Raw genomic sequence first — 21,555 nt, forward strand, 5'->3', positions numbered from 1 at the left:
GTGGTTGACCAAATTTGCAAAAGTCGATTCCGGGGGTTCAAATTGAGAGCCACTAGTGTCCAGCTTCAATCACGACATGATTCGGTAGTATGAAGACATCTTGGCATATCGGTATCGACGACTGGCATCTATAAAATGTCTGGCAGCCACACCTTGGATGAATTCGCACCCTACGCAGTACATCTTATATCCCAATCTTGTCTTGGTATTAACTGATTTGTTCGATATGGCCGGTTGGAAAGACTTGCGTTCTTTTCGCCAGACCTCATGGAACTTGGGGCTAGCCATCATAGTCATGGCTCTCAGTGTTTTCAGCTTTGGATTCGATAACAGCGTTTTCTCCAACATCCAAGCCATGGACGGTATGTGACATCTCCTTGTGCGGTAGAAACCCGAACTCATTCCTGGCGCCAAGCATACGAGAAAAAATTCGGCTCCTATGATCCCCAGACCAAGGAATGGGGATTCACCGCGCAGCATCTTGCCTTCCTCAACGCTCTCGGCCTCCCAGCAAAATGCGTGGGTGCCCTACTCGGCGGGTTCATTGCAGAAAGGTTCGGCCGAAGAGTCTCCTACATCGCCATGCAGTTTATTGTCATTGCCGGCATTGCCGTGTGTTACAGTGCAAAGAACTATGGTGGTGCTCTCGCCGGCCGCATCATTGTGCAATTATTCGTGGGATGGGATAATTTCCTGGTCCCGATGTTCCTGGCCGAGATCAGTCCGACAGCGCTTCGCGGCGCGATCGTGGTCGTGTACGTCTTCGCGCACCTTTTGGGATCTCTCATCTGCTCCTTTGTGACTCTGAGGACGGCGAAGTATGCTGGTGATTCCTCGTGGCAGGTGCCGCTGGGCTCGATGTTCACCTTTCCTTTCTTCGTGCTTGTTTTCTGCTGGTTTATCCCGGAGAGTCCTCGTTGGCTGGTCAGAAAGGGCAAGCATGCGCATGCTGTGAGGCAGCTTCGCTGGCTGCGTGCGCCCTTTCTGTCTGAAGAAGATGCCGAAGTGGAGGTCTCTCATCTTCAGCAGAGCATTGACCAAGATCACGAGACCAAGGGTCGATGGTCGGATTTCCTGCAGGGGAACAACCCGGTATGTCGACGACTCAGCTCTTGCTGGCTAGCAAGCAGACACTGACGCTTGCCCTCAATCTAGCGACGACTACGGATTGCTATCGCAGTGGCCATTCTCAACCAAGTCACTGGCCAAAGCTTCATGAGCCAGTACGGTGCCATCTTCATCAAAAGTCTGAAAACCATCAGTCCGTTTACCTTCTCTTCCATCGCCATCGGTATCACCTGCATTGGCCCCATCATCACCTTCTCACTTGTCGACACCATTGGGCGTCGCATCTTCTATCTCGGCAGTGGCTCCGCGTGTGTCGTGGTACTCTTCATCTGTGGCGGACTGGGCACCGGCAATGTCAGCACATCCGACAAGACCGGAATCGTGGCCGTGTGCGCGATGTTTGGGTTCTTCTACATCATGTCCTTCGGCGGCATGTAAGTTCTGTCCAGCCCAGACGCATTTTCCGACCACCCCCGCTGACCAAGTCCACAGGGGCGCCGTCACGGCAGCCGAGGTTCCGAATCTACGACTGCGAGACAAGAGTGCGCTGGTCGTGGCCTTCATGCAGTTCATTTTTGACTTTATTGTCACCTTCACTCTTCCCTACCTGCTGGACGCGGGAGAGGCCAACCTCCAATCCAAAGTGGGCTTTATTTACGGCGCATGTGGATTGATTGGCCTTGTCTGGGCCTACTTCTACCTGCCAGACATGACCGGGCGATCCCTGGAGGAATTGGAGGAGATGTTTGCAGCCAAGGTGCCTGCCCGTGCCTTTCGAAGTACGTTGACCATTGCGCTTCAGCCGAGAAGTGCGTCCAGTGACTGATGAATACAGAGTGGAAATCGAACAGCAGCACGATTACAAACGAGCCCACCAAGATCACGACCTATGCGAAAGCGGACCCGGAAAATATTTAGAAGTACACGGGTTGTGATCCAACGGTTATACTATTTTGGATAGGGAAGGGGCCATGCATCGTACGCAGACATGGGCATTGTGGGTGGCACCAGGTGCTGCGACAGAAATACATCTCAGAATTTGCAAATTCAACTATACTTCTCGAACGTCTGAAAATTACAAGATCGGCTTCCTCCTAGGTACAACTCCGTTCCGCGGTTATGGAATCGTCCAGGCTCCATGGATAGGGACCCTCAAGATAGCACCAATTGCTCACCCCGGGTGCTGATGGCGACATTCACTACGGCTATCGGGCCCCGACAGCCTGGTTTCAAGACCAAGCTCCATAGCCTTCAGTCCAACCATACTCTAGCATGCAATATCAATTCTAGAAACGGTTTAGAGCAATACAAAGGTCCAGCGGGGAAGCTCCCGTCGACAGTGGGTTGCTCAACCCAGGGACCCATGATCTTGCAGTGCTAATGGTGTGCTACCCATGCCAAAGAGTCTCTCCTCACCTCTTTCCCACAATACGCCAAGGGCAAAGATCCACTGCGTGCGGTGGCTGCTCCGAGCCACCGGATGTCGGTCGGCGAAGCCGCTGGTTGGCTGGCTGGGCTCTACTCTGTATGAATGGCGACAGACCCTGTGCTCACGTCCCGATATGGCCAGCGGCCATCTTCTTGGTGGCGGCCACGTATTCCAATTTCTCCTCGTGAGCAGTTGAATCAGTGCCGTGCTATTACCGAGCGCTGCGATCACGCAATCTAGGGGGTTCATGGAAGAAAGATAGGAAGCACGGCGGAGTCCCCGACGCGCACTCCCGCGTTATCGAAGTAAACCGCCACCGAGGCCGAACAGAAGTCTTCTCTATCTGATGTTAAACATGGAGCAAAAGTTGACGGTGCACCGTCCTACATCGTTCCTCTCCAGCGGAGCGGGCTGCTCTGCACTCGACCCAGCATTATGATCTTCACGCCGGATCAGCTCCGCTAGGGTTCCTTGCATTGCTCACCTGCCCTCAGTATGGGTGGTCGTCAGTGAAGTTCTATACAAAATAAGATGGTTGGAGGGTCTCGTAGGTTCATACGGCCCCGCTACATAAAACAGAAGACGATCGACGGAGTCTAGGTCCAGACAGGTCAAGAGTGCAGATCCAGCAGCGTCGTCATTTGAGCACCGATAGATCTAAGCTTCCAAATTTATATTCAAGTTGTAATAACCAAAAGCTCTCGTGGCTAGTTGTCTTGGTTCTTTGCTCGCCATCCGCCAGCCCTAGTCCGGCTTGGTCTCTTGAGGATCCCGGCGTTGTCTGCAATCAAGCCGGGTGTGTAGTATCATGGCTCTATCAAAGACTTGAATACGAATCATCTCTATACATAAACAAGAAATCCATTTGTCTGTTGTCGATGGGACACTGTCCAGCCCTTTGATCACATCACGTCACCTGATAGATCCAAAAAAGGACTCGCGGCGCTTGTTGATGTTCGACCCCTTTTATTCCCTCTTCCTGCTCCCACTTGAGTGCCTCACAAAACAAAAACCAAATCGATCTTCTTCTGTTGTGCTTGGATTTCCCAGCAAATTTTCGACCAATCATGTCACTCCGGATGTGCTACGATGATGTTGCGTGGGAGCAGTCAGACGATATCTCCGACAATTGGGTGCTTCAGTTTCTTGACGTCGAGGTCTTGAAGTCAATCGGACATTTTGTCTTGGAGCATAACCCAGGCGATGATCCTGAATTTGCTGTTCTGAAAAAAAGGCTTCTACAACATCACATTACGCATGAAATATCAACACGGCACCGCAACCAATATACGTCTCTCTCAGCCTGGCACTACTCTTTTCCCCGAAGAGAAATGCAAGAACGAAGTTGCCGTGATGCGATATATCCTTGATCAGACGTCTATTCCGGTTCCATTCATTCTTCACTCTGGTTCAAAAGAAGAGTGTCCCCTCAATCTGAGTCCATTTATCATAATGGATCACATCGAGCACGAGACAAATATGTATACAGCTCTCAATATACCAGGACGCCCAGATAACGAGCGAGGCGTTCTTGATCCAAATATCGACGAACACAAGCTTGAAATGCTGTATAGACAGGTAGCAGGTATCCTGCTACAACTTTCGAGGCTAGAACTGCCCCAGATTGGATCTCTCAGTCAGATTGATGACTTTACTTGGAAAGTGACACGTCGGCCTTTACCAATGAACATGAATGAGCTTGTTCGCCTGGGAACCTTGCCACAGTCCAAGCTTCCAGCGCCACATGCTACGTTTAGCACAGCATCATCATATGTTGAAGCCCTTGCAAGCCTTAATATTCAACAATTGGTATATCAGAGGAATGATGCCATTGAGTCAGCTGATGACTATCGCCGGAAGTTTGTGGCTCGACAGCTTTTCTATAAGCTTGCCCGAGACAAGAAGCTTACCAAGTTTGAGAATGGGCCATTCAAGCTATGGTGCGATGACCTGCGGCCTGCAAATATACTTCTAAATGGGGATTTGCAGGTTGTTGGTGTTGTGGATTGGGAATTTACATATGCAGCACCGGTTGAGTTCTCTTATGCACCGCCCTGGTGGTTGCTTATTGAAACGCCCGAGTCGTGGTCAAACGGCCTTGATGACTGGGAAAGAGTGTTTGACTTGACTATCGCCTGAAGACTTTCCTCAGAGCAATGAGAACACACGAAGGTGGCGAGGTGCTCTCGGAGCATATGCAACGAAGCTGGGAGAATGGGGATTTCTGGGTCATGTATGCTTTGTTGCACAGTTTTGTATTTGATGCCATCTACTGGCAGAAGATTGACGCCCGGTTTTTCGGCCCTACCGTGTGCAGCCCCGAGGAGGCATGGAAGGAGAGACTGGTCCTGCTGAGCGACAAGGAGAAAGACGATATGGAAAAGCTGGTGACGCGGAAGCTTGCCGAGATGAAAGACCGTCCGTTGGCATGGGATCCAGATGACTACACTGAAGAATTTCGGCAGGAATTAAAGAGAAGGAGAGAAAGCCAAGCAAAGCAGAGCGAGGGGCCCGAGGTAAACGAGGTCGATCCTCGTGGTGATGAAATCGGATGTTCAAACTATGCATAACTCGACTGGCTAGCAGTCCATGCATTCTAAATTATACATATTGGTTCCCTCACACTGCAAGTGTCGATATGAATCATTTCATGGAAAGCAGAATGCGCCCTGAATGCAAGGGACTCATCGTCCATTCGTCGTCACCAGATGAAGCCGCGAGATCAACACCACGGACTGGCCAGTGACCATGGTATACCAACCGCTACAGACGAAGATGCTCAGGAAAATTGGAGCCCAAGCGAAATAACGTAGAAATCCCGAGATCGCGTGGAGGATTCCCAGCGTGGCAGCCAGCATGCTCCAGAAGTACGGGCCGTTGCGGCGCCTGAAGGTGAAGATCGAGATGGTGTTTCGAGTACATTGTAACACGAGAGAGCGAACAGTGCTGTAATGACCATTGCCAGCGCACGATATAGTGATGGGCCCGGTCTCACCGGCCATGTTGGCTATTGACCGGGTAAGCACGGATATCAGTTGCGGCGTATGGGGAGTTGGCTTTGACAGATAGCCACAACCCGGCGTCTATGGGACAGCATCTTGAGGGCTGAGAGCCTCCATTCGGAGGAATCGAGTCGAGCTATGACAGTACTCTGGTTCCTCTTCCTCGTAAGGGAGACGTGAACGGGCAGAGAAACAAAAGATGCGATCTGGATAACAGTCCTTTCTCGCGCTTCTGGGGCGTCCAATTTTGCGACCTGCCTAAATGGGAGAATTGGATCACCGGGACTGGATAGGAGAAAGAACGTTCAACGAGCCTTTCACAGTGTCTGACGGGGTATAGCCGCTGATCTCGACGAGAGCATGGGGACTCGCACGTCCAAGGGAGACGAAATAAACCAGGATTGCGCTGATCAATGTACCATCATAAGATCTCAGATGGGTGTTAGGAGGGCTGCCAATCAGGCGGAGCAGAGTGAATGAAGAGGCACTTGGGTAGCATCCGGGCCCAAACCACGGTGGCCGAGACTTCGGCCATCACGTTCCTATGTCATGGCCATGCACTCGCCAGTCAGGATCCCCCTCACAGCGTGGGCAGTTCCCTTGATCCTACCTCCCCCGTGGAGATGCTTCGCGTCGATCGCGGGTGTGAGATCATCTGCGCGCACGGCATGATCGCGTCGAGGAGTGTGGCGCCGGGCTCGGCGCGTTGGAGCGGGTTGCGTCGCTTCGGCGGCCGGCGGCAACTCTGCTCGCAGCAACGATCGCCGCCCGCCAACTCGATTGGGGGATGGAGATCCAATCGGCGAGCGTTCATCCCTGGAGGATGGCATCGCGACGCTGTATCACCGGGTCTTGTCAGCCTGCCCTCCTCGGGGTCCGGAGATGGGAGGGTGGAAGGTATAATTATGGGGCTGTCTGCAGGAATTTCTGGCTACACCGACCCCGGATTCCTCCATAACGCTGGTGGCTCTTTCACCTCAGATTTCGCTCCGTCTTGAATAGCTTCTAGCGACGAGTGGCAACCGTTGGACTTTGGTGATCCTGCATCAGCCCAGCCATGTCGACCTTGAATTTCGCCCTGGTGAACCACACCGGTTCGGACACCGTCTACGCCTATATTACGGGACAGGCAATCGACAATAACAACGCCCTGTTCCTTCTACAGTCCGACGGCACGACGGCCTATTACCCGACCTCGCCGTCGTCCACGCAAACCGCTCTGGCTCAGGACTGTGCGATCCCACTGGGGGCATCGGGAAGCACCAAGACAGTCACAATCCCGCACATCGCCGGCGGTCGAATCTGGTTTGCGCGGGACAACAAGCTGACCTTCTACTTGAACCCGGGTCCTGCGCTGGTTGAGCCCTCCTCGTCCAACCCGTCAGACCCGAACTACAACATCTACTGGGACTTTTGCGAGTTCACCTGGAATTCGTCCCAGCTGTACGTCAACATCACCTTTGTCGACTTTGTGTCGCTACCGATTGCCCTGGCGCTAGAGAACACCTCGGGCACCACACAAACGGTCGAGGGTCTTCCTTCGGACGGACTTGATACCATCTGCACCGCGCTGCAGACCCAGAATGCCAGCGATAGCGCGGGCTGGGACAAGCTGATCATCAAGAACAACGGGTCCAACCTGCGTGCTGTATCCCCCAACACTGGCATCACGCTCACGAGCGGCCTGCTCAGCACCTACTTCGATTCCTATGTCGACTCGGTGTGGTCCAAGTATACTGACACCACCCTGACCGTCGACACCCAGGCAGATGCCGGCAAGGTTACCGCTACGGTCGCGAACGGTACCCTCAACTTCTCCACAGGCAGCATCACCTATGATCAGCCGTCCACGGCAGACATCTTCAGCAACAGCTCCGGCGCATTCGCCGCGACCGGTGATAGCACCAAGGATGCCATCACGGCCCGTCTGGCAGCCGCGTTCAACCGTTCCACGCTGCTGACCGATCCGAACCAGCCAGACGGCGAAGTCGTGGCGGATTACTATCAGAACACGGTGACGAACCATTACGCTCGCATCTGCCATGCCACCGCTCTTGATAACCGTGGCTATGCATTCCCCTATGACGACGTGGGCCCATCCGACGGCGCTGACCAGTCTGGTGCTGTCTACGATGGAAGTCCCAAACTGCTGACTGTCACTGTTGGGGGTCCTTCCAGCAGTAATTCTACCAACAAATCTGCTGGCCAGGTCAAGAGCTCTGCCCATCAGGGTACCAGTTCGGTCTCTCCAGACCATCAGAAGCAGAGCCGACTCCAGGGCCTCAAGAACCTTGTGCGGAAGTGGTCGCGCAAGAGTAGCTAAGGCTTTGGGTGTAGCTCTCGACATTGCCAGTATTTGGCTGGCTTTCTTGGGCAAGCTGTGTGTGTATATGCGTGGGACGTAGATAGCTACATTTTTGCTTTGTGATTACTTGATTCCCAGCAGGCTCTCGGGCATGTGAATATGACTGCGTCAATCGTTTCTATATTTTCGTTTCTATATGTATATATATTCCACCACGCCATCCAGTAATCAAAGCTGCTCGCCCGCATGCTTGCGAATATAAGCCGCAACTTCATCGGGTTGCACCAGCCACGGCGTATGCGCCGTGCCAATCGTCTCCGTCTCGATCTGCGCGCCCTTCTGCCGGGCCCGCTCCACCATCCCCTGCTGCACAACGAGCGGAATCGCCCGATCCTCTTCGCACATCAGGTACGCGGCAGGGATGGCCATGTACGCCGCACTCGACGCGGGCGAGTTCTTGGTCGCCCACGAATGCGGACGCAGCGTGCTCGCCCAGCGCGCGCCATCGGGCACATCGTGGAAGAACAAGGCGTGCGGGTCACTCGGCGACACCGTTCCATTCTCCTCCTGCTCACATCAGTCAACAACCATGTCTGATTCCCGCATAGAGTATGCAACAGAGTACGACCACTTACATCCCGGACATACCAGTCCGGCGGCGTTCCCCCAAACGCACCGATCAACGACTCGCCCACGTCAGGGATGAACGCGGAGAGGAACACCAGTTTCGTGACGCCGCCTTGCTGGCCGGCAGCCTCGCGCTCAGCCTTGCCCAGCCCGTCCAGCGCGCTGTTCACCGGTAACCCGGACCAGCTGTGCGAGACCACGACCACGTCCCGACCGGCCGCGGCTTCTTGCTCGACGCGAGCGCGGACGGAGGCGATGTCGGGCTGCAGATCGGTCACCGTCGTTGCTTGCTGCACAGACGGAAATGCTATCTTGTGGCAGGTGTATCCGTCCAGCCTCTCGATCAGCGGATCAAAGGCAGTGGGCGGATACCAGGCGCCCGGGGCGAGGATGAGTGTCGGCTTCAACATTATAGCAGTGAGCCGAGAACGGACTACGATGGGAGAGAAGAAATTAGCACTTCGGCGACAGGATAGAGAAAACCAAGATTTTATGCGAGGCTGGGAATGCGTCTTGTGCGGCCGTGGGGGTCTCTCAGGAGACTATAGACGTCTGTAACCGGCCCCCAAATATGTGTATCTAGTGGAAGAACTGATTGGTAGGCGATATGTTGTGGAGACTACTACGGTTTTCATGACAGATTTGATACCCAAAATATGCCGGAGTATACTGCAAGTTCCTGTATATGACAGCTCTAATACCATACGCCTGGCATTATATATGGTTTAACGAAGGAAGCGGATAGTGAGCTAGCCAGATCTGCAGATATTTTGCGAGTTCCTTTTCGCCGTCGAGCCACAAAAGACGCTTCCACTGACGGTGAAAAGGAGCTTGCATTGATGAACATATCTGAAGGGAGCGTCATCCCAACGGTCTAACATTCGTTTTATAGCCCTGGAGGAAACAGAACCCTTTGAAGAAGTGTACTCCCCCAATCAGAAAACGTGGGAGCTTGTTGATCCTCCTGAAAATGGCGGATTCTTGGCGGAAATGGGTCTACAATGTCAAACGAAAGACCTGGCGAAGTGATCTGTCACAAGGGCAGAGGGGTAGTAAGAGGCTTCACACAAGAAGGTATCGACTACGATGACCTCCCAATTGTGGGACCAAGGATTGACACCTGATGCATCCTGCGGTATCTCCAAGGCACAAAAAGTCTCCGACTGACACACACGGGTCAGTTTCAGATGCTGAAAGACTTTAAAGATGCAGACCGGAGTGGATGTCGTGACACAGGACGATCAACGGCTGGATATCTCTTCAATATTGGGAGTAGAATGATCCGTTGGCAATCGAAGCGCTAGATCGTCGTTGCCTTCTCAACCTATGAAGCTGAATTCCTGGGGCAGACAAAAGCAACAAAAAGAAGTATAGTGGCCGAGCAGGCTTTCAATGAATTAGACATGAGCCAAGGAAAAACTGCAACAATCATTGGTGGTGACAACCAAGGTGCCATCCCTCTGTCGTCGAACCCACAATATAGCTCCCGTACAAAACGCATAGAAAAAGGCAGACCAAGGTCAATTAACGATGCAGTGGACGGGAAGTCTGCTGGGTCACTATATATGGCTGGCTAGGTGTAGGAATTGAATTTCAGAAACAATATATCATACAAAGAAGAAATGCGCTTGTCGGACTTATTTGAAACAATAACAGGATCAACATATAAAAAAAAGAAAACGTAACCAGGATGTACCTTTCTCCCGAAATCCCATCATGCAGATCCATAGGACTATCTCGTCCTTGGTGCCAACCGCCAGACAACCTCATGCACGTAAGGCGCATCGCGGTCCCCTGGATCGCTGTCTGGATCGCTGTACTCTAGGTCGCTGTCCTCTGGGTTGTAGACATAAATTTGTCGGACGCTCCCGTCACGCTCCACAGATGCATGTCTGAGGCGCAAGGCAATCTTTCCTTCGTCCACAGGGCGTAATGGTCCCAAACTGTATGCCCAACCTTCTTCTCGCGCCCAAGAACTAGGGTCCCAAGTTTGTTCCATACCCCGTTCATCTTCTATCGGGTGCGAATGGTGGATGATGGAAAACCCGTTGACGAAGAACCACTCGCTCGAATCCGAGATCCGCCATCGGTGAAGTTGGCAGTCATCTCCACAGACTGACGCGACCTTAGACATACCAATGATGTCGACTGGGAACCACTCTTCGCTCTTGTAGTGGTGGAGGGACAAGGGCAAGGAACGGCCAGACTCGTAGAACCCAGAACCATCGGTCTGGTAAAAGTCCAGCTGATGGAGGGTGCGATCCCAAGTGAATTTGGTGTCAGTGTAGAGGTAGATACACTGAGAAATCCTCTTATCACCAAATTCTGTAAGTTCAGCGCATTCGTCGTGATATTTATCTAGCTCTTCTAGCAGTGGAAGAGATAGGAAGATACCAGCACCTCCATATGCGATATATCCAGTCAGGGAAATCCTGTTCACGTCCTCTGTGAGCGCTCCGACGTATTGAGGCTGTGTGGCATCGTAGGTAGCAAGGTGCTTAACGAGGCCCTGCATCGATGGGAAGAATGTATCGTCATCAATAATCACACCCCACTGTGTTGCGTGATCACGGTGTTCCAAGAGAATCCTCGTCAATAAGATATAGCGATCTAGTACCTCTTGGGTGGATTCAAGAAGGGTCAGATCGACATCTAGCTCAGCAGCCTTCTGCTTAACCGCAGACTTAAGCGAGCCATATTCCACCACTGCAAATACACGCGCCTGAGTACCCCCAGCCCAGTGTGCAATTGCATCCAGGGATTCGTAAAGTCGTTCGAGGGAGGTGGCGAGACCAAATAGAAGGTGAGACGCATTCACGGGGACCGGGCGAGGAGCGGTGATTTTGACATCAGGGGAACATTCGCCGAATGACCTGCGAGCCTCACCAGAGCCAATATCGAGAGGAGTGAAATTGGGGATGGGGACATCCAGTCGCTTAGAGAAATTGTCAAACTCTTCCGTCTGTTCCACTTCGATGTCCCATCGTGAATATAGAACGGTTGAAGCCGGTGCGAAGGATCCGATGAGCTCGAGGTCGACGTCGCAGTCCACAGGCCCGCTGTGGTAATGAGGCGACATAAGAGGTTTCGGTGGAGGATGGGGGTGCACGGAGAGACGCGAATGAGACGGGGTTTCAATGGGAGAAGGCTTTCCAAATCTTCCTGAAGAATAGTATATCACGAAAAACGACAGGATGAAGAGGGCGCCAGCCACATTCCTCGCCCTTCGTTGCGGCTGTCGGAGGACGGTAGACTTCGCCATGATGGTGCGTCTAGTGAAGAATGTTTCCAGTGACGCTGTACATCAGTTCGACTGGGTATTTCAGGGCGTATATGCAGCAGACCCCTTTGCCCCTAATCTCAGTGACTGGGGCCGAAACAAGGCTGTAGCGGACCGCATATCTCACTCTAGGAAATATACATATATATGCTGGAGAGATCAACGGCTCGGGTGAAGTGGACACCACCCTTCCTAATTAGGGAATGTGGATGTAGCCTCGGGACTGTATTTACATTTCACATCACCCGGTGACGAGTAGTCAGAAATCATTTTGCCCAAGTAGTCTATATAGTGAGCTTACAGTAATCCATAACCCAGGCAGTCAAATCGATTTCAAGACATCCTGCTGTTCTACAGCAATCAGGGAGCTGGTTGAAGTATTTAAATGCCTAGCCACGTGATTGAATCGCGAGGGTTACTTCTTTTGGTCATAATAGATATCGACAGCCTTGTCCTAAGATAGTAAGCTATGTATGACCTCGAAACGGTCTCGGACGAATCGAGGTTCGAAGGACTTTGCCAGCCTTGCCCCCCTGAGCTATACTGTAGTGTTATATGGTCAGATTAATTCTTCCGCACATAATCGTTCGGTCTACTGAGGTTTCGAAATTGATAGCAGACCGTCGCCCCTTCCCATGCAGATAGCTCTCTTTCTCCCTCTCTTTTAGACCGATGACTTTTTTCCCCATCCACCCCGTGCGCTCCTTCTCCATCGGAAATTAAGGGCAGATTAACGGGGGGTTACTGCATGGCGCCACACATCCTGTGCTGATCAATCCCAGAGAACGCGTGGACATAGATAAGAAAAGCAGCCCCAGGGATGGTTTGATAAGAAACAATAATGACACCATCCATAAATCCCGCACTTTCTGCGGATCCTACAGTATGGTTCCTCCACGATCCCAATTCTATTGTGGCAAACCATGGCTGTCGGTGGTGTACGAAATGCACAAATTAACCCCTCCCCGCCAGGAAAAAATCATGTAACTCCGACCAGCCTAGGTACTAATATTGCCAGTATAGATGATATCGCGTGCGGTATACACTGATGCTACGGACGCGTCAGCAACACGCTTTGGTAATAATGCATGAGGAGATCTATCACTTCAGGCGTACGTACTACTGTGAAGAAGCGGGCCTTTCTCGCCATTGGCATGAAATCAGCCACCGATACTTACAGTACATATATAACTATATCTACCGCTAAGCTCACGGAGCGTCGTCGCTCCATTTTATTATAAACTAGCTTGGCGTGACGCCTACTACCCCTGCAACGAAATTTTGAAAGGGGCTATTTTAGTGAGCTTAGTGCATAGTAATGTATATACCACTAAACCTATTATTACTTAGGCTAGAATTGAACCTGATTGAAACTGTGCATAGAATATGATGTAGGAATACATGTAGGTACGCAATCTAGAGCATATCACACTTGAGGCACAGCTATATAAGGTTATTGAAAAGGCATATGAATCGATTAGTAGAGATTCGCTGCGTTAGCTGGTAAGAATAGCTCGCCTACTGGAGATTATCAACAGATATGGGGGGTAGGTACAGCCTGATTATAATTGATTTCTGTATGTTTTGGCTGTGTAAATTTCATATATTCCTAGGGCATCCCAAAAAGGCAGGATTTTCTTTATATAAAATTTGGGTGCAAGGCTTGCACACCCGCGGGCGATCCTTCCTCTACTAAGCCTTTGGAGTATGCATTGCGAGTAATGCGCGTCGTCATCTTCCCACTCCCGCATAGCGCAACGTGAAAAAATCTGGCAGCTAACTACATCGGGAAAATGAAGACATCATCATCATCATTGTTAACTAACTAGTTAACTAGTTATCTTCCGGATCATTCATCAGTTCATGCAGCCTTGCCGCCCACTCGCTTGGCAAGAGACCGGTACAGCCCATCTTCCACCACATCTTCCACCACGGTACCCTGATCAAGCACGATAACGTGGTCGGCCACCTCAATCATTTCCCTGGAATGGGTGATGATGATCACGGTCAGATCACGTCGGGCACGAACTAGCTGCTTGACCGTTTGCCGAACAAGCTCAGCGCCGGTGGGGTCAAGGCTAGAAGTTGCTTCATCCAGGATGAGAATCTGAGGGTGGCGCAGCAATGCGCGGGCAATGACCACCCGCTGTTTTTGACCACCTGATAGGCCGATGCCGCCGTCGCCAATCACTGTGAGATATCCATTTGGCAGAGATGAAATGAAGTCGTCGATGCCTGCGGCTTGCGCTGCGGCTCGCACCTGCTGCAGAGACGCCATTGGAGATTTTTCCTCGATGCCGTAACTGATGTTTGCTTGTATGGTACATGGGAAGATAGTGGGTTGTTGCGATACGACTGCGATCTGAGATCGAAGTGTTGGCACATGCAAGTGCAAAATGTCATGTCCACCGAGTGTTATGGTGGGCTGGCCATCTCGGGACACTGGAGCTTCGTAGAGCGCAAGGATTAGGGAGGCGATTGTCGACTTCCCGGACCCGGAGCGTCCCACAATAGCCGTACAAGAGTTTTGCTCAATTTGGATGGACAAATTCTTCAGAACGGTAGTGTTGGGCCTTGATGGATAGCAGAAATTGACGTTTTTCAGTTTCACTGGAGTCAAAGAAGACAATTTGAGCACACCGTGAGATTCGTGGGAAGCAGCCTCGGAAAGGTGGGCAAGACGGAGCAGCTGGGTTGCTATCTCACGCGAGGTGTTGATCTGGGGAACTATAGACATTGGTTTAGCTACGGAAAATAACGGAAGGAACAGTATGCACGAACTCCACGATAGAATCTGTGCCGCATATCCAATACTGAAAAGAAGCAGCGAGAAGACCATAACCACATCGTTGACTGTGAACTCATAGGCGACAAGAACAGCACCATAGTAGAAGATCAAAGCTATGAATTTCAGTCAGTTCTCTCATCGGATTTGTCACAGGAATGCTGCTTACCACTTGCAAATATCACGGTGGACTCGACCATCCCAAAAAGCAAGCCAGTGTAAATAGCACGTTTTAGTCCCATCCTCAGACTCCACAAGATGGCCTTGCTTTGTTTCCGATGAAAATAGCCTTCCAGAGTGAGAGTCCGCACAGTTCGGATCTCAGAAAACGTCTCCGTGAAGATATCTGAGGCAACGGTGCTGGCTGCACTGCACTTCCGTTCCCACCGACCATTCGTCCCTTCAAACCCCCGAGTGATGGTGTAGATAACTGGGCCACAGGCAAGCGCCACAAGTGTTAATTTCCAGCAGACAGCTAAGCTCCAGATAATCGCCATGACAGTTATTGCAGCTGCGACAATCACAAACCCCGTAAAACGACCCAGTAAATTGCGCATATCCTCGCCATTCTGGTCGAGATAGGATGCAAGTCGGAAAGACCCGTTGCCATCTTTCTCAAACCATGATCGAGGCTGATCGAGAACTCGCTGGAGGGCCTTTTTGCGTAGAGTATCCATCCATGCTTCGCCAGAAAATTCAAGAAAATAGTGCATGAAGTAAGACGAGATTCCATCTCCAATCGACACACCAAGCACAGCGAGTGACCATTTCATCGTCAATTTGGCACTGTTACTTCGTGCATAGAACGTTCCGACCAGTTGGGACAGACAATACGAGAAAATTGGTGTTGCGCTAGCATGGGCCAGTGCTGATGAAATACCGAAGAAAAGAATGACACGCTGCTTTGTAGTCAAATTGGGCACAATAGTGCTCATTATTTGAGATAAAGAAGTGAACTTATTGTCTTTTGCTTTTCGTCGACTCCACTTCCTCCGGACCCGATCTGGAGCGAGGTTTTTGGAGTGATCCAACGAGTGAAGTACGAGAGATGGATTAGCTTGCAGTGAGTCTCCATTCTCTAGTTGGCGGTTGTCAATTTCTGTCATTTCAACTTCTTGGTCTGATGTTTGCATGTAATCTTTCATCACTTCGCGTGATAAACCAGTCTTAGGAAACCCCAAGCTGGAATGTCGATGAAATTGATGATTGGCCATCAATTCCACATTGTGCTCACTGCGCATTGAATACGTCGAGTGCCTTTTTGCCGCCATTCCATATGTACTTGATCTGAAGCTGGGTGGAATGTGGTGTTGCGCCCACGATGCATTGCGTTTGTGATGAGCTCTTCGGGGCATAGCCGGTCGCTCATCCTCACTGTCTGTCGAGGAGGTATCCATATTATCCCAGGAGGAGCCACCTTCTTTATCATAAGACAGTGAGGGGGGTTTTGTCGTCTCTGTAACTCGGTTTGATGTCCAGTGGAAATACTTCTCAGACCCCGGTCGCTTTTCCACTTGATTCCTATAGCCGGATTCCACAACTGACCCATGCTCCAGTATGTAGACAAAGTCGTTTTCGAGGATTTGCGACATGTCATGTGTAATGATGATTGTTGTCTTTCCCTTCCGCCATTCACGAACCGATTTCATCACTGCTACACGGTTGGTGTGGTCCAGAGCACTGGTGGGTTCGTCCAGGATGAGAATTGGGGAGTCGCGCAGCTTTGCTCTGGCGATTGCTACTCTTTGCCTTTGACCGCCACTCAGGAAGCTTCCACCGGGACCAACACAGGTTTCAAGCCCGTCAGGGAGACCATCAATTGTGCTTTGAAGCATAGAGAGCTCGATCGATTGTTGAATGTCGTCCACATTAACTGTTGTCTGGTCCTGGCGCCCGAAGACGATGTTCTGACGAACCGAATCATTGAACAGCACACTGCGCTGCTCAACGAGAGTAACATTGTTCCGAATCCAATTGATATTTAGCTCCTTCAACCTATGCCCGTCGATCAAGATATCACCGAAGGACGGAAGGTAGAATCGCATTAGTAGTTGACTGAGTGTGCTCTTTCCAGAGCCACTTTTTCCAATCACGAATGTTGTCTCTCCGGCGGGAAAGAAAAATGTCGAAGGTTTCAGAACAATTGCATCGGGCTGAGTCGGGTACGCGAAGGACACCTATCCAAGAAATTTAGTTCCATCTTGACAGATATTTGAACAAATGCTAACATTGTTGACTTCGATGTCACCCTCGCAATGCCCTGGGTAAAGAGTGCCATTTCTCTCGCTGACCACATTGCTTGTGCCACTGTTTCGCATAAGTAAGTTCAGAGTGACACTGGCAACCTTGCCCTTTTCCATGATAATCATCTGTGGAAGCACCTGTTCGATGGACTGGGCCGCAGTCAAGCATGCCCAAAATGTCCTAATGACTTCTCCTGACGAGAGCTTTCCATGTCGAGCAAGTGTGCTGCCGTACCAGAAGCCCTGGACAAACATTCCGAACATCATCCACCGAATGAAAGCAATCTGTAAAGAGTTCAATCGGGCTTGTCTAAGGTAGTGGATCGCAGATTTTTCAATCCGTGTAGCAAAGTTCCGGGATTCGCTGGCTTGCGCATTGAGGCATTTGACGGTGTCAATTGAGGCAATAGCATTATTCGCAATTTTCGAAGCATGAGTGAGCTCGGCCTGCTGTGCCGTTATGCTGTATTTCATCCTGGACGACAGGAACGCAATGGCGGACGAAAAGACCGGGATTCCAGCGAGTGTGACTAGTGACAAGCTCCAGGATGTGTAAAAGCTCAACCCCAACGAGGCCAGCGATCGACACGAATATTGCAGCAGTAGTCCGAGGGGCTGCGAAGTGGCCATCTGAAGATCACGGATCTGACTATGGTGCGTTAGAGCAGACTCTGATATGGACCATACACAATCAGCTTACGCTTGAATGCCAGATAGGAAAGCCCCAGATCCCTCTGTCTGCGCCTCAAACCACTCGACATCTCGTTTCAGTAATTCGACAAAAACCTTGCTGCGGATGCTAGCTGCTTGGAGCTCTCCAAAGGCGACGAACACCATGAAATATGCACCATTGAGAAACCAACCCGCGGCTCCTAATCCAATCATGCCAAAGCAGCTGGTTATTATCCTGCCATGCAGTCCATCAGTATCGATCTGACCAGCTCCGAAAGATGTAAATGAATCAAACACATCCCCCAGAAGAACAGCAAGGACCGGGGTCACACATCCCGCGAAGAGAGCGAAGAGAGATCCAACGACCAGTGCCGGTATGTGCTTTCGCGTGGTGAAAAAGAACAATGATTTCCAGCTTGGCTTGAACGCAGGGGCATTTTCATGAGGCGTGGTGGTTTCTTCATGTCGGGATCGCTTAGCTCTGTGAGACATGTCCTTCATCTTCAAGAAAATCCACTGGAATGCAGAAAGCTGAAGGATCAGGACACAGAATATGTTCGTAAGTGGGTTGGGAAAGAGAGAGATAAAACAACCCAAGGCTTGTTGCGTAGATGCGGGATGGGGAGGTTCATTGTGTCAAGAGAACAATACTAAGAAACCCTGGAAATGGAAGGGCCAACGAGTGAAGCAGAACAAAGAAATCAGATGTGAGGGTGGTTTTGGGGACATCACGTGTGTACGCCGTCTTCGCTCCATATCCTCAACTCATTCTAGCCACGAAATCAATGAGTCAGGTAGAAATGCCAAGTCGGGTCGCTGAACCATATTGGAAACAGTGGATTGATAATCATGAAATGCCATTTTATTTCCGGGTATATTATCAAATTCTCATGGGACTGGAGGCCAAACCCATCCGCCTGTGAATCGAGAAAAAGGGTGCTGTAAAATGTCGACTCGCTGTTCTTTGGTGATCACATGGAATTCAGTCTGAGTCGAGGCCCAATATCCTCGGAAACCGCAGTACGCCATCGCTGTCATGCTGTTTATCTACATGCATCTTCGGTACATGCCGTCGGTCTAATAGCCCGGGGTTGGAACCAAGCGGCGAGTCAAGCAAAGGGGAGGAAAGGGGAGGAGAGCAGCAGCGCAATTATACACTAGCCATCTAGGAGCGCTCGGCGATCCAGTCGTTCAGACCCGCACGGTTACTGGAATCGTTAGAATTGATGTTGGAAAAAAAGGATGGTCACAATTGACTTACCGCGCGATTTCAATGGCATAGAATTGCATGCGCACACCTTCATGCCACGATCAGCGTTGGTCTCAGCCAACATCCACTAACTCCTTCGCAATCCTTCCGTGTCGGAGACTCACCGAAAATGGTATTGTGCTGTTCATACTCGCAATCGGCTCGGTTGCGGATAATTGTGCCAAAGTTGAAGTCCTCAATCTTCTTCTCGAACTGGTTGACCCAGTTGCGCCACTTTTCCTTGCCTGCCTTGCTCTTCATCTGGTCCTCATCGATGGTGGCAGCGGGGTCGAAGTCGGGAAATTCCTTCTTGAAGGACTCGTAAATCTCGTCGTCCATCTTAGTCAGGCGTAGCTGTGAGCCCTTGACCTTCTCCAAGATCGCCCAGTATGTCATCAAGTGTTCGACAGCTATCAGAGGTCAAGGGTCAATGAGAGTGAACTCAGATGAAATTTTGTGGGGAATATATGCCGGGTGATCGATGTCGGAGTGTCGCAACCAACCTTTCACTGCGAACTGCTTCTCCATCTGTAGCGATGGTTAGCGTTGGACGGTTATCGGATAGGTCGGTTTGCATCGGCGACATACATCCTCCAGGTTCTCCGCCTTCTCAGGGTCAAATGGCTTCGACATCTTGACGGCTGGCTTTGATGTGAATTCTGTTTAATCAAAAGGATTTGCGAGAGAGTGGACTGCAGTGAAGATAAGTGGGGGAGAGAGTGCCATGCCCCGCGAATATTTTTTCGGCGGGCGGAGAATGAGTACTGCCGTCTAAACGCCGCATAACGTCATCGCATTTATTTCATCTCTCTAGTTAACTAGTTAGGTAGTTAGTTACATCCATCGAGTATGAAGTATACGGTTTATTCCAGAGAGAAAGTATCACCCAAGACATGCTGGGCGAATTTCTGAACAAAATTTAAAAACGTATCCTCACATTCATCAAAATGCAGGGCAGGGTATAGACAAATGCATGATAGATGACAGCCAATCCCGGAAATCCTCCTATATTGACTAAAACTCCGTGGGAGGAAACGACGTTTCTGGGATATCTTCTAAACTAAGACGAAATTAATCGCTATCAACATCATCAGGCAGCTCCTCAAATCTTCCCTCGTGAAGAGCCTGGGCAACGGGGTTTTCAACGGTTAGGAGGCCATTGGCCCTCGCTCTGTGTTGATGGTTAGTGGGATTGTATTGAAAAAGCAAAGATTGAGTATTGAATGAACACCGTGGTTGCAAAGCTACACACCTTTCAAAAAGAACGAAAAGTCTCTCAGCTTCTCTCTCTTTCTCCTCGGTGGTCATGGGAGGCTCTGGATCTGTTGGTTCAGCGGTCCATCGCTGTCCAGTGATCGGATTGACTTCTGCATCTAAACCATTGGGATTTGTAGCAAATGCTTCACCAGCACTCTGCGGAACTTCCAGTCCGCGAGATGCGAGAAATCCTGCTGCAAATCCGTACCCAATCCTCCGTGTCAGGTTCTCTGCATCTTTGCCGGAAAGCACGAACATAAGCTCCGAGATGGCAGTTTTCAGATTGGGGTAGGGGGTGGTTGAGAGTCTCAGAAGTTTGGATGCGAGAGTATCAGAATGTCCGATGGGCTGACTCCGGTCGTTCTCTTCGGGTAACAAGAGCCACTGCATATACTTGCGAGGTCCGTCGGGAGCAACCTCATGGACAACGATCAGCGAGTGCAAAAGTGGGATAGCTTTATCCTCAAGTTCCTCTGGACAATATACTGATACTGCTTGGTCGAGGATATTGATCAACTTATCCACGTTACAGTTCTTATCGAATGTCGGGAAGAGGGGGTTGCTCTCAAAATGTTTGCCCTTCTTTTGTTCTAGATCGAGCACAGAGAGTGAGTTGATCAAGTAACTGACCAATCCATCAAGGGGCTTCGCCGGAATATCAACGCGACTGATGATCTTGAGAATCGATGGGATTGAAGCAGAGAATGTATCGGCAAGGTCGGGATAGATTTTCGAAACATTGAAAATCAGTTTAAGGGTATCAGTCAGGGCCAGTTCATCCATTTGCGACAATGGTCGTCTTCCCGACCTGGGAAACTGCTTTGAATGCCGGCTCAATTGCTACAGAGGTCAGCACGATCATCACAAGCCAAACCAGTACCGAGAAACGAACATAGTTAACATTGTCGCCCAAAGAATGATTCTTGATCAAATCCCCAAAGTCCATGCTCGTGCCATATGTTGACAGGAACAAAAGACGACTTGTGATCATTTCATCTTCGGAGCTATCCGTCTAAGGTACTATTAGTTAGCGCCATCAGAAGGAGTGGGTGGCTAGCTAAATACCTTCAGCCTTTCCGCTAGTTTACCTCCGTTTCCCGTATCCACAAAGACCTGGCGCATTTTCTCGTCGAGGAGCAAGGCGTTGGCCACGCATCTCAGGGCCGCTCGTCTGACGTCTGCCGTTTCCCCATCAACTCCGTATTGAACTAACGTTCGGATTCCCTGCATGAGATGTCAGACCTCAAGGCCTAGTGATAGGGCAATGTGTGCATCGTACATCGCTGGAATAGATCGGTTCAGCGTTGTTGGGGCTTGTGCCGTGTTGTCGTAGTTGTAGAAGGGTCTGGACCTTTTCTTGATCGGGCGAATTGGTGTCAGGGGCATTATTCAGAGATGTCCAATTGCCACGACTCACCCGCCGATGTAAGGTGCTTCTCCTGCAGGTCTTTTTTAAGAGACCCCAGCAACTGAGTGACTTCTTGCAGCTTGACTATATAAAAGACAATCAGCGCAACCGATATCGACCGATGATCACTTCAAATCCAAATTGGGAGAGCGTACCTGCTCCGCTCAGTTGACTGAATGCCATAATGCTTCTCAGCAGTCACGTCGCCTGGGCCGAAAACCAACCCACCC

At 50.6% G+C, this 21,555-nt stretch overlaps 11 protein-coding genes across 11 annotated transcripts; 3 read left to right on the forward strand and 8 right to left on the reverse strand.

Moving 5' to 3' along the window:
- Window positions 1-226: 226 nt before the first annotated feature.
- On the forward strand, window positions 227-1,986 carry N7459_005788 (general substrate transporter; the record flags this gene model as incomplete). Its single annotated transcript, XM_056944972.1, has 5 exons — window positions 227-362; window positions 416-1,092; window positions 1,156-1,502; window positions 1,561-1,847; window positions 1,904-1,986. 5 exons carry the CDS (start codon window positions 227-229, stop codon window positions 1,984-1,986), a joined length of 1,530 nt encoding a protein of 509 aa, XP_056799307.1.
- A 430-nt stretch (window positions 1,987-2,416) lies between these two features.
- N7459_005789 (uncharacterized protein) lies at window positions 2,417-2,645 on the reverse strand (the record flags this gene model as incomplete). The annotated part of the gene is made up of 2 exons (XM_056944973.1): window positions 2,417-2,591; window positions 2,623-2,645. 2 exons carry the CDS (start codon window positions 2,643-2,645, stop codon window positions 2,417-2,419), a joined length of 198 nt encoding a protein of 65 aa, XP_056799308.1.
- A 919-nt stretch (window positions 2,646-3,564) lies between these two features.
- N7459_005790 (uncharacterized protein) lies at window positions 3,565-5,067 on the forward strand (the record flags this gene model as incomplete). Its single annotated transcript, XM_056944974.1, has 3 exons — window positions 3,565-3,717; window positions 3,800-4,581; window positions 4,650-5,067. 3 exons carry the CDS (start codon window positions 3,565-3,567, stop codon window positions 5,065-5,067), a joined length of 1,353 nt encoding a protein of 450 aa, XP_056799309.1.
- A 114-nt stretch (window positions 5,068-5,181) lies between these two features.
- On the reverse strand, window positions 5,182-5,499 carry N7459_005791 (uncharacterized protein; the record flags this gene model as incomplete). Its single annotated transcript, XM_056944975.1, has 2 exons — window positions 5,182-5,383; window positions 5,468-5,499. The coding sequence occupies 2 exons, from the start codon at window positions 5,497-5,499 to the stop codon at window positions 5,182-5,184; spliced, it is 234 nt and encodes a 77-aa protein (XP_056799310.1).
- A 542-nt stretch (window positions 5,500-6,041) lies between these two features.
- N7459_005792 (uncharacterized protein) lies at window positions 6,042-6,329 on the reverse strand (the record flags this gene model as incomplete). The annotated part of the gene is made up of 1 exon (XM_056944976.1): window positions 6,042-6,329. The coding sequence occupies one exon, from the start codon at window positions 6,327-6,329 to the stop codon at window positions 6,042-6,044; it is 288 nt and encodes a 95-aa protein (XP_056799311.1).
- Window positions 6,330-6,556: 227 nt separating this feature from the next.
- On the forward strand, window positions 6,557-7,822 carry N7459_005793 (glycoside hydrolase family 64 protein; the record flags this gene model as incomplete). The annotated part of the gene is made up of 1 exon (XM_056944977.1): window positions 6,557-7,822. The coding sequence occupies one exon, from the start codon at window positions 6,557-6,559 to the stop codon at window positions 7,820-7,822; it is 1,266 nt and encodes a 421-aa protein (XP_056799312.1).
- Window positions 7,823-8,032: 210 nt separating this feature from the next.
- Window positions 8,033-8,841, reverse strand: N7459_005794 (alpha/beta hydrolase; the record flags this gene model as incomplete). The annotated part of the gene is made up of 2 exons (XM_056944978.1): window positions 8,033-8,371; window positions 8,440-8,841. The coding sequence occupies 2 exons, from the start codon at window positions 8,839-8,841 to the stop codon at window positions 8,033-8,035; spliced, it is 741 nt and encodes a 246-aa protein (XP_056799313.1).
- A 1,322-nt stretch (window positions 8,842-10,163) lies between these two features.
- N7459_005795 (uncharacterized protein) lies at window positions 10,164-11,693 on the reverse strand (the record flags this gene model as incomplete). Its single annotated transcript, XM_056944979.1, has 1 exon — window positions 10,164-11,693. The coding sequence occupies one exon, from the start codon at window positions 11,691-11,693 to the stop codon at window positions 10,164-10,166; it is 1,530 nt and encodes a 509-aa protein (XP_056799314.1).
- Window positions 11,694-13,572: 1,879 nt separating this feature from the next.
- N7459_005796 (ABC transporter ATP-binding protein) lies at window positions 13,573-17,912 on the reverse strand (the record flags this gene model as incomplete). The annotated part of the gene is made up of 5 exons (XM_056944980.1): window positions 13,573-14,438; window positions 14,493-14,612; window positions 14,666-16,673; window positions 16,725-17,388; window positions 17,440-17,912. 5 exons carry the CDS (start codon window positions 17,910-17,912, stop codon window positions 13,573-13,575), a joined length of 4,131 nt encoding a protein of 1,376 aa, XP_056799315.1.
- A 664-nt stretch (window positions 17,913-18,576) lies between these two features.
- N7459_005797 (polysaccharide biosynthesis domain-containing protein) lies at window positions 18,577-19,293 on the reverse strand (the record flags this gene model as incomplete). Its single annotated transcript, XM_056944981.1, has 5 exons — window positions 18,577-18,619; window positions 18,673-18,709; window positions 18,786-19,070; window positions 19,164-19,188; window positions 19,249-19,293. 5 exons carry the CDS (start codon window positions 19,291-19,293, stop codon window positions 18,577-18,579), a joined length of 435 nt encoding a protein of 144 aa, XP_056799316.1.
- A 438-nt stretch (window positions 19,294-19,731) lies between these two features.
- On the reverse strand, window positions 19,732-21,508 carry N7459_005798 (synembryn; the record flags this gene model as incomplete). The annotated part of the gene is made up of 7 exons (XM_056944982.1): window positions 19,732-19,831; window positions 19,913-20,757; window positions 20,810-20,929; window positions 20,983-21,141; window positions 21,197-21,273; window positions 21,335-21,409; window positions 21,481-21,508. 7 exons carry the CDS (start codon window positions 21,506-21,508, stop codon window positions 19,732-19,734), a joined length of 1,404 nt encoding a protein of 467 aa, XP_056799317.1.
- Between the last annotated feature and the right edge of the window lie 47 nt (window positions 21,509-21,555).

The sequence above is a fragment of the Penicillium hispanicum genome, assembly GCF_028827665.1.
Source record: "Penicillium hispanicum strain IBT 35686 chromosome Unknown utg000005l_segment0_segment0, whole genome shotgun sequence".
NCBI lineage: Eukaryota > Fungi > Ascomycota > Eurotiomycetes > Eurotiales > Aspergillaceae > Penicillium > Penicillium hispanicum.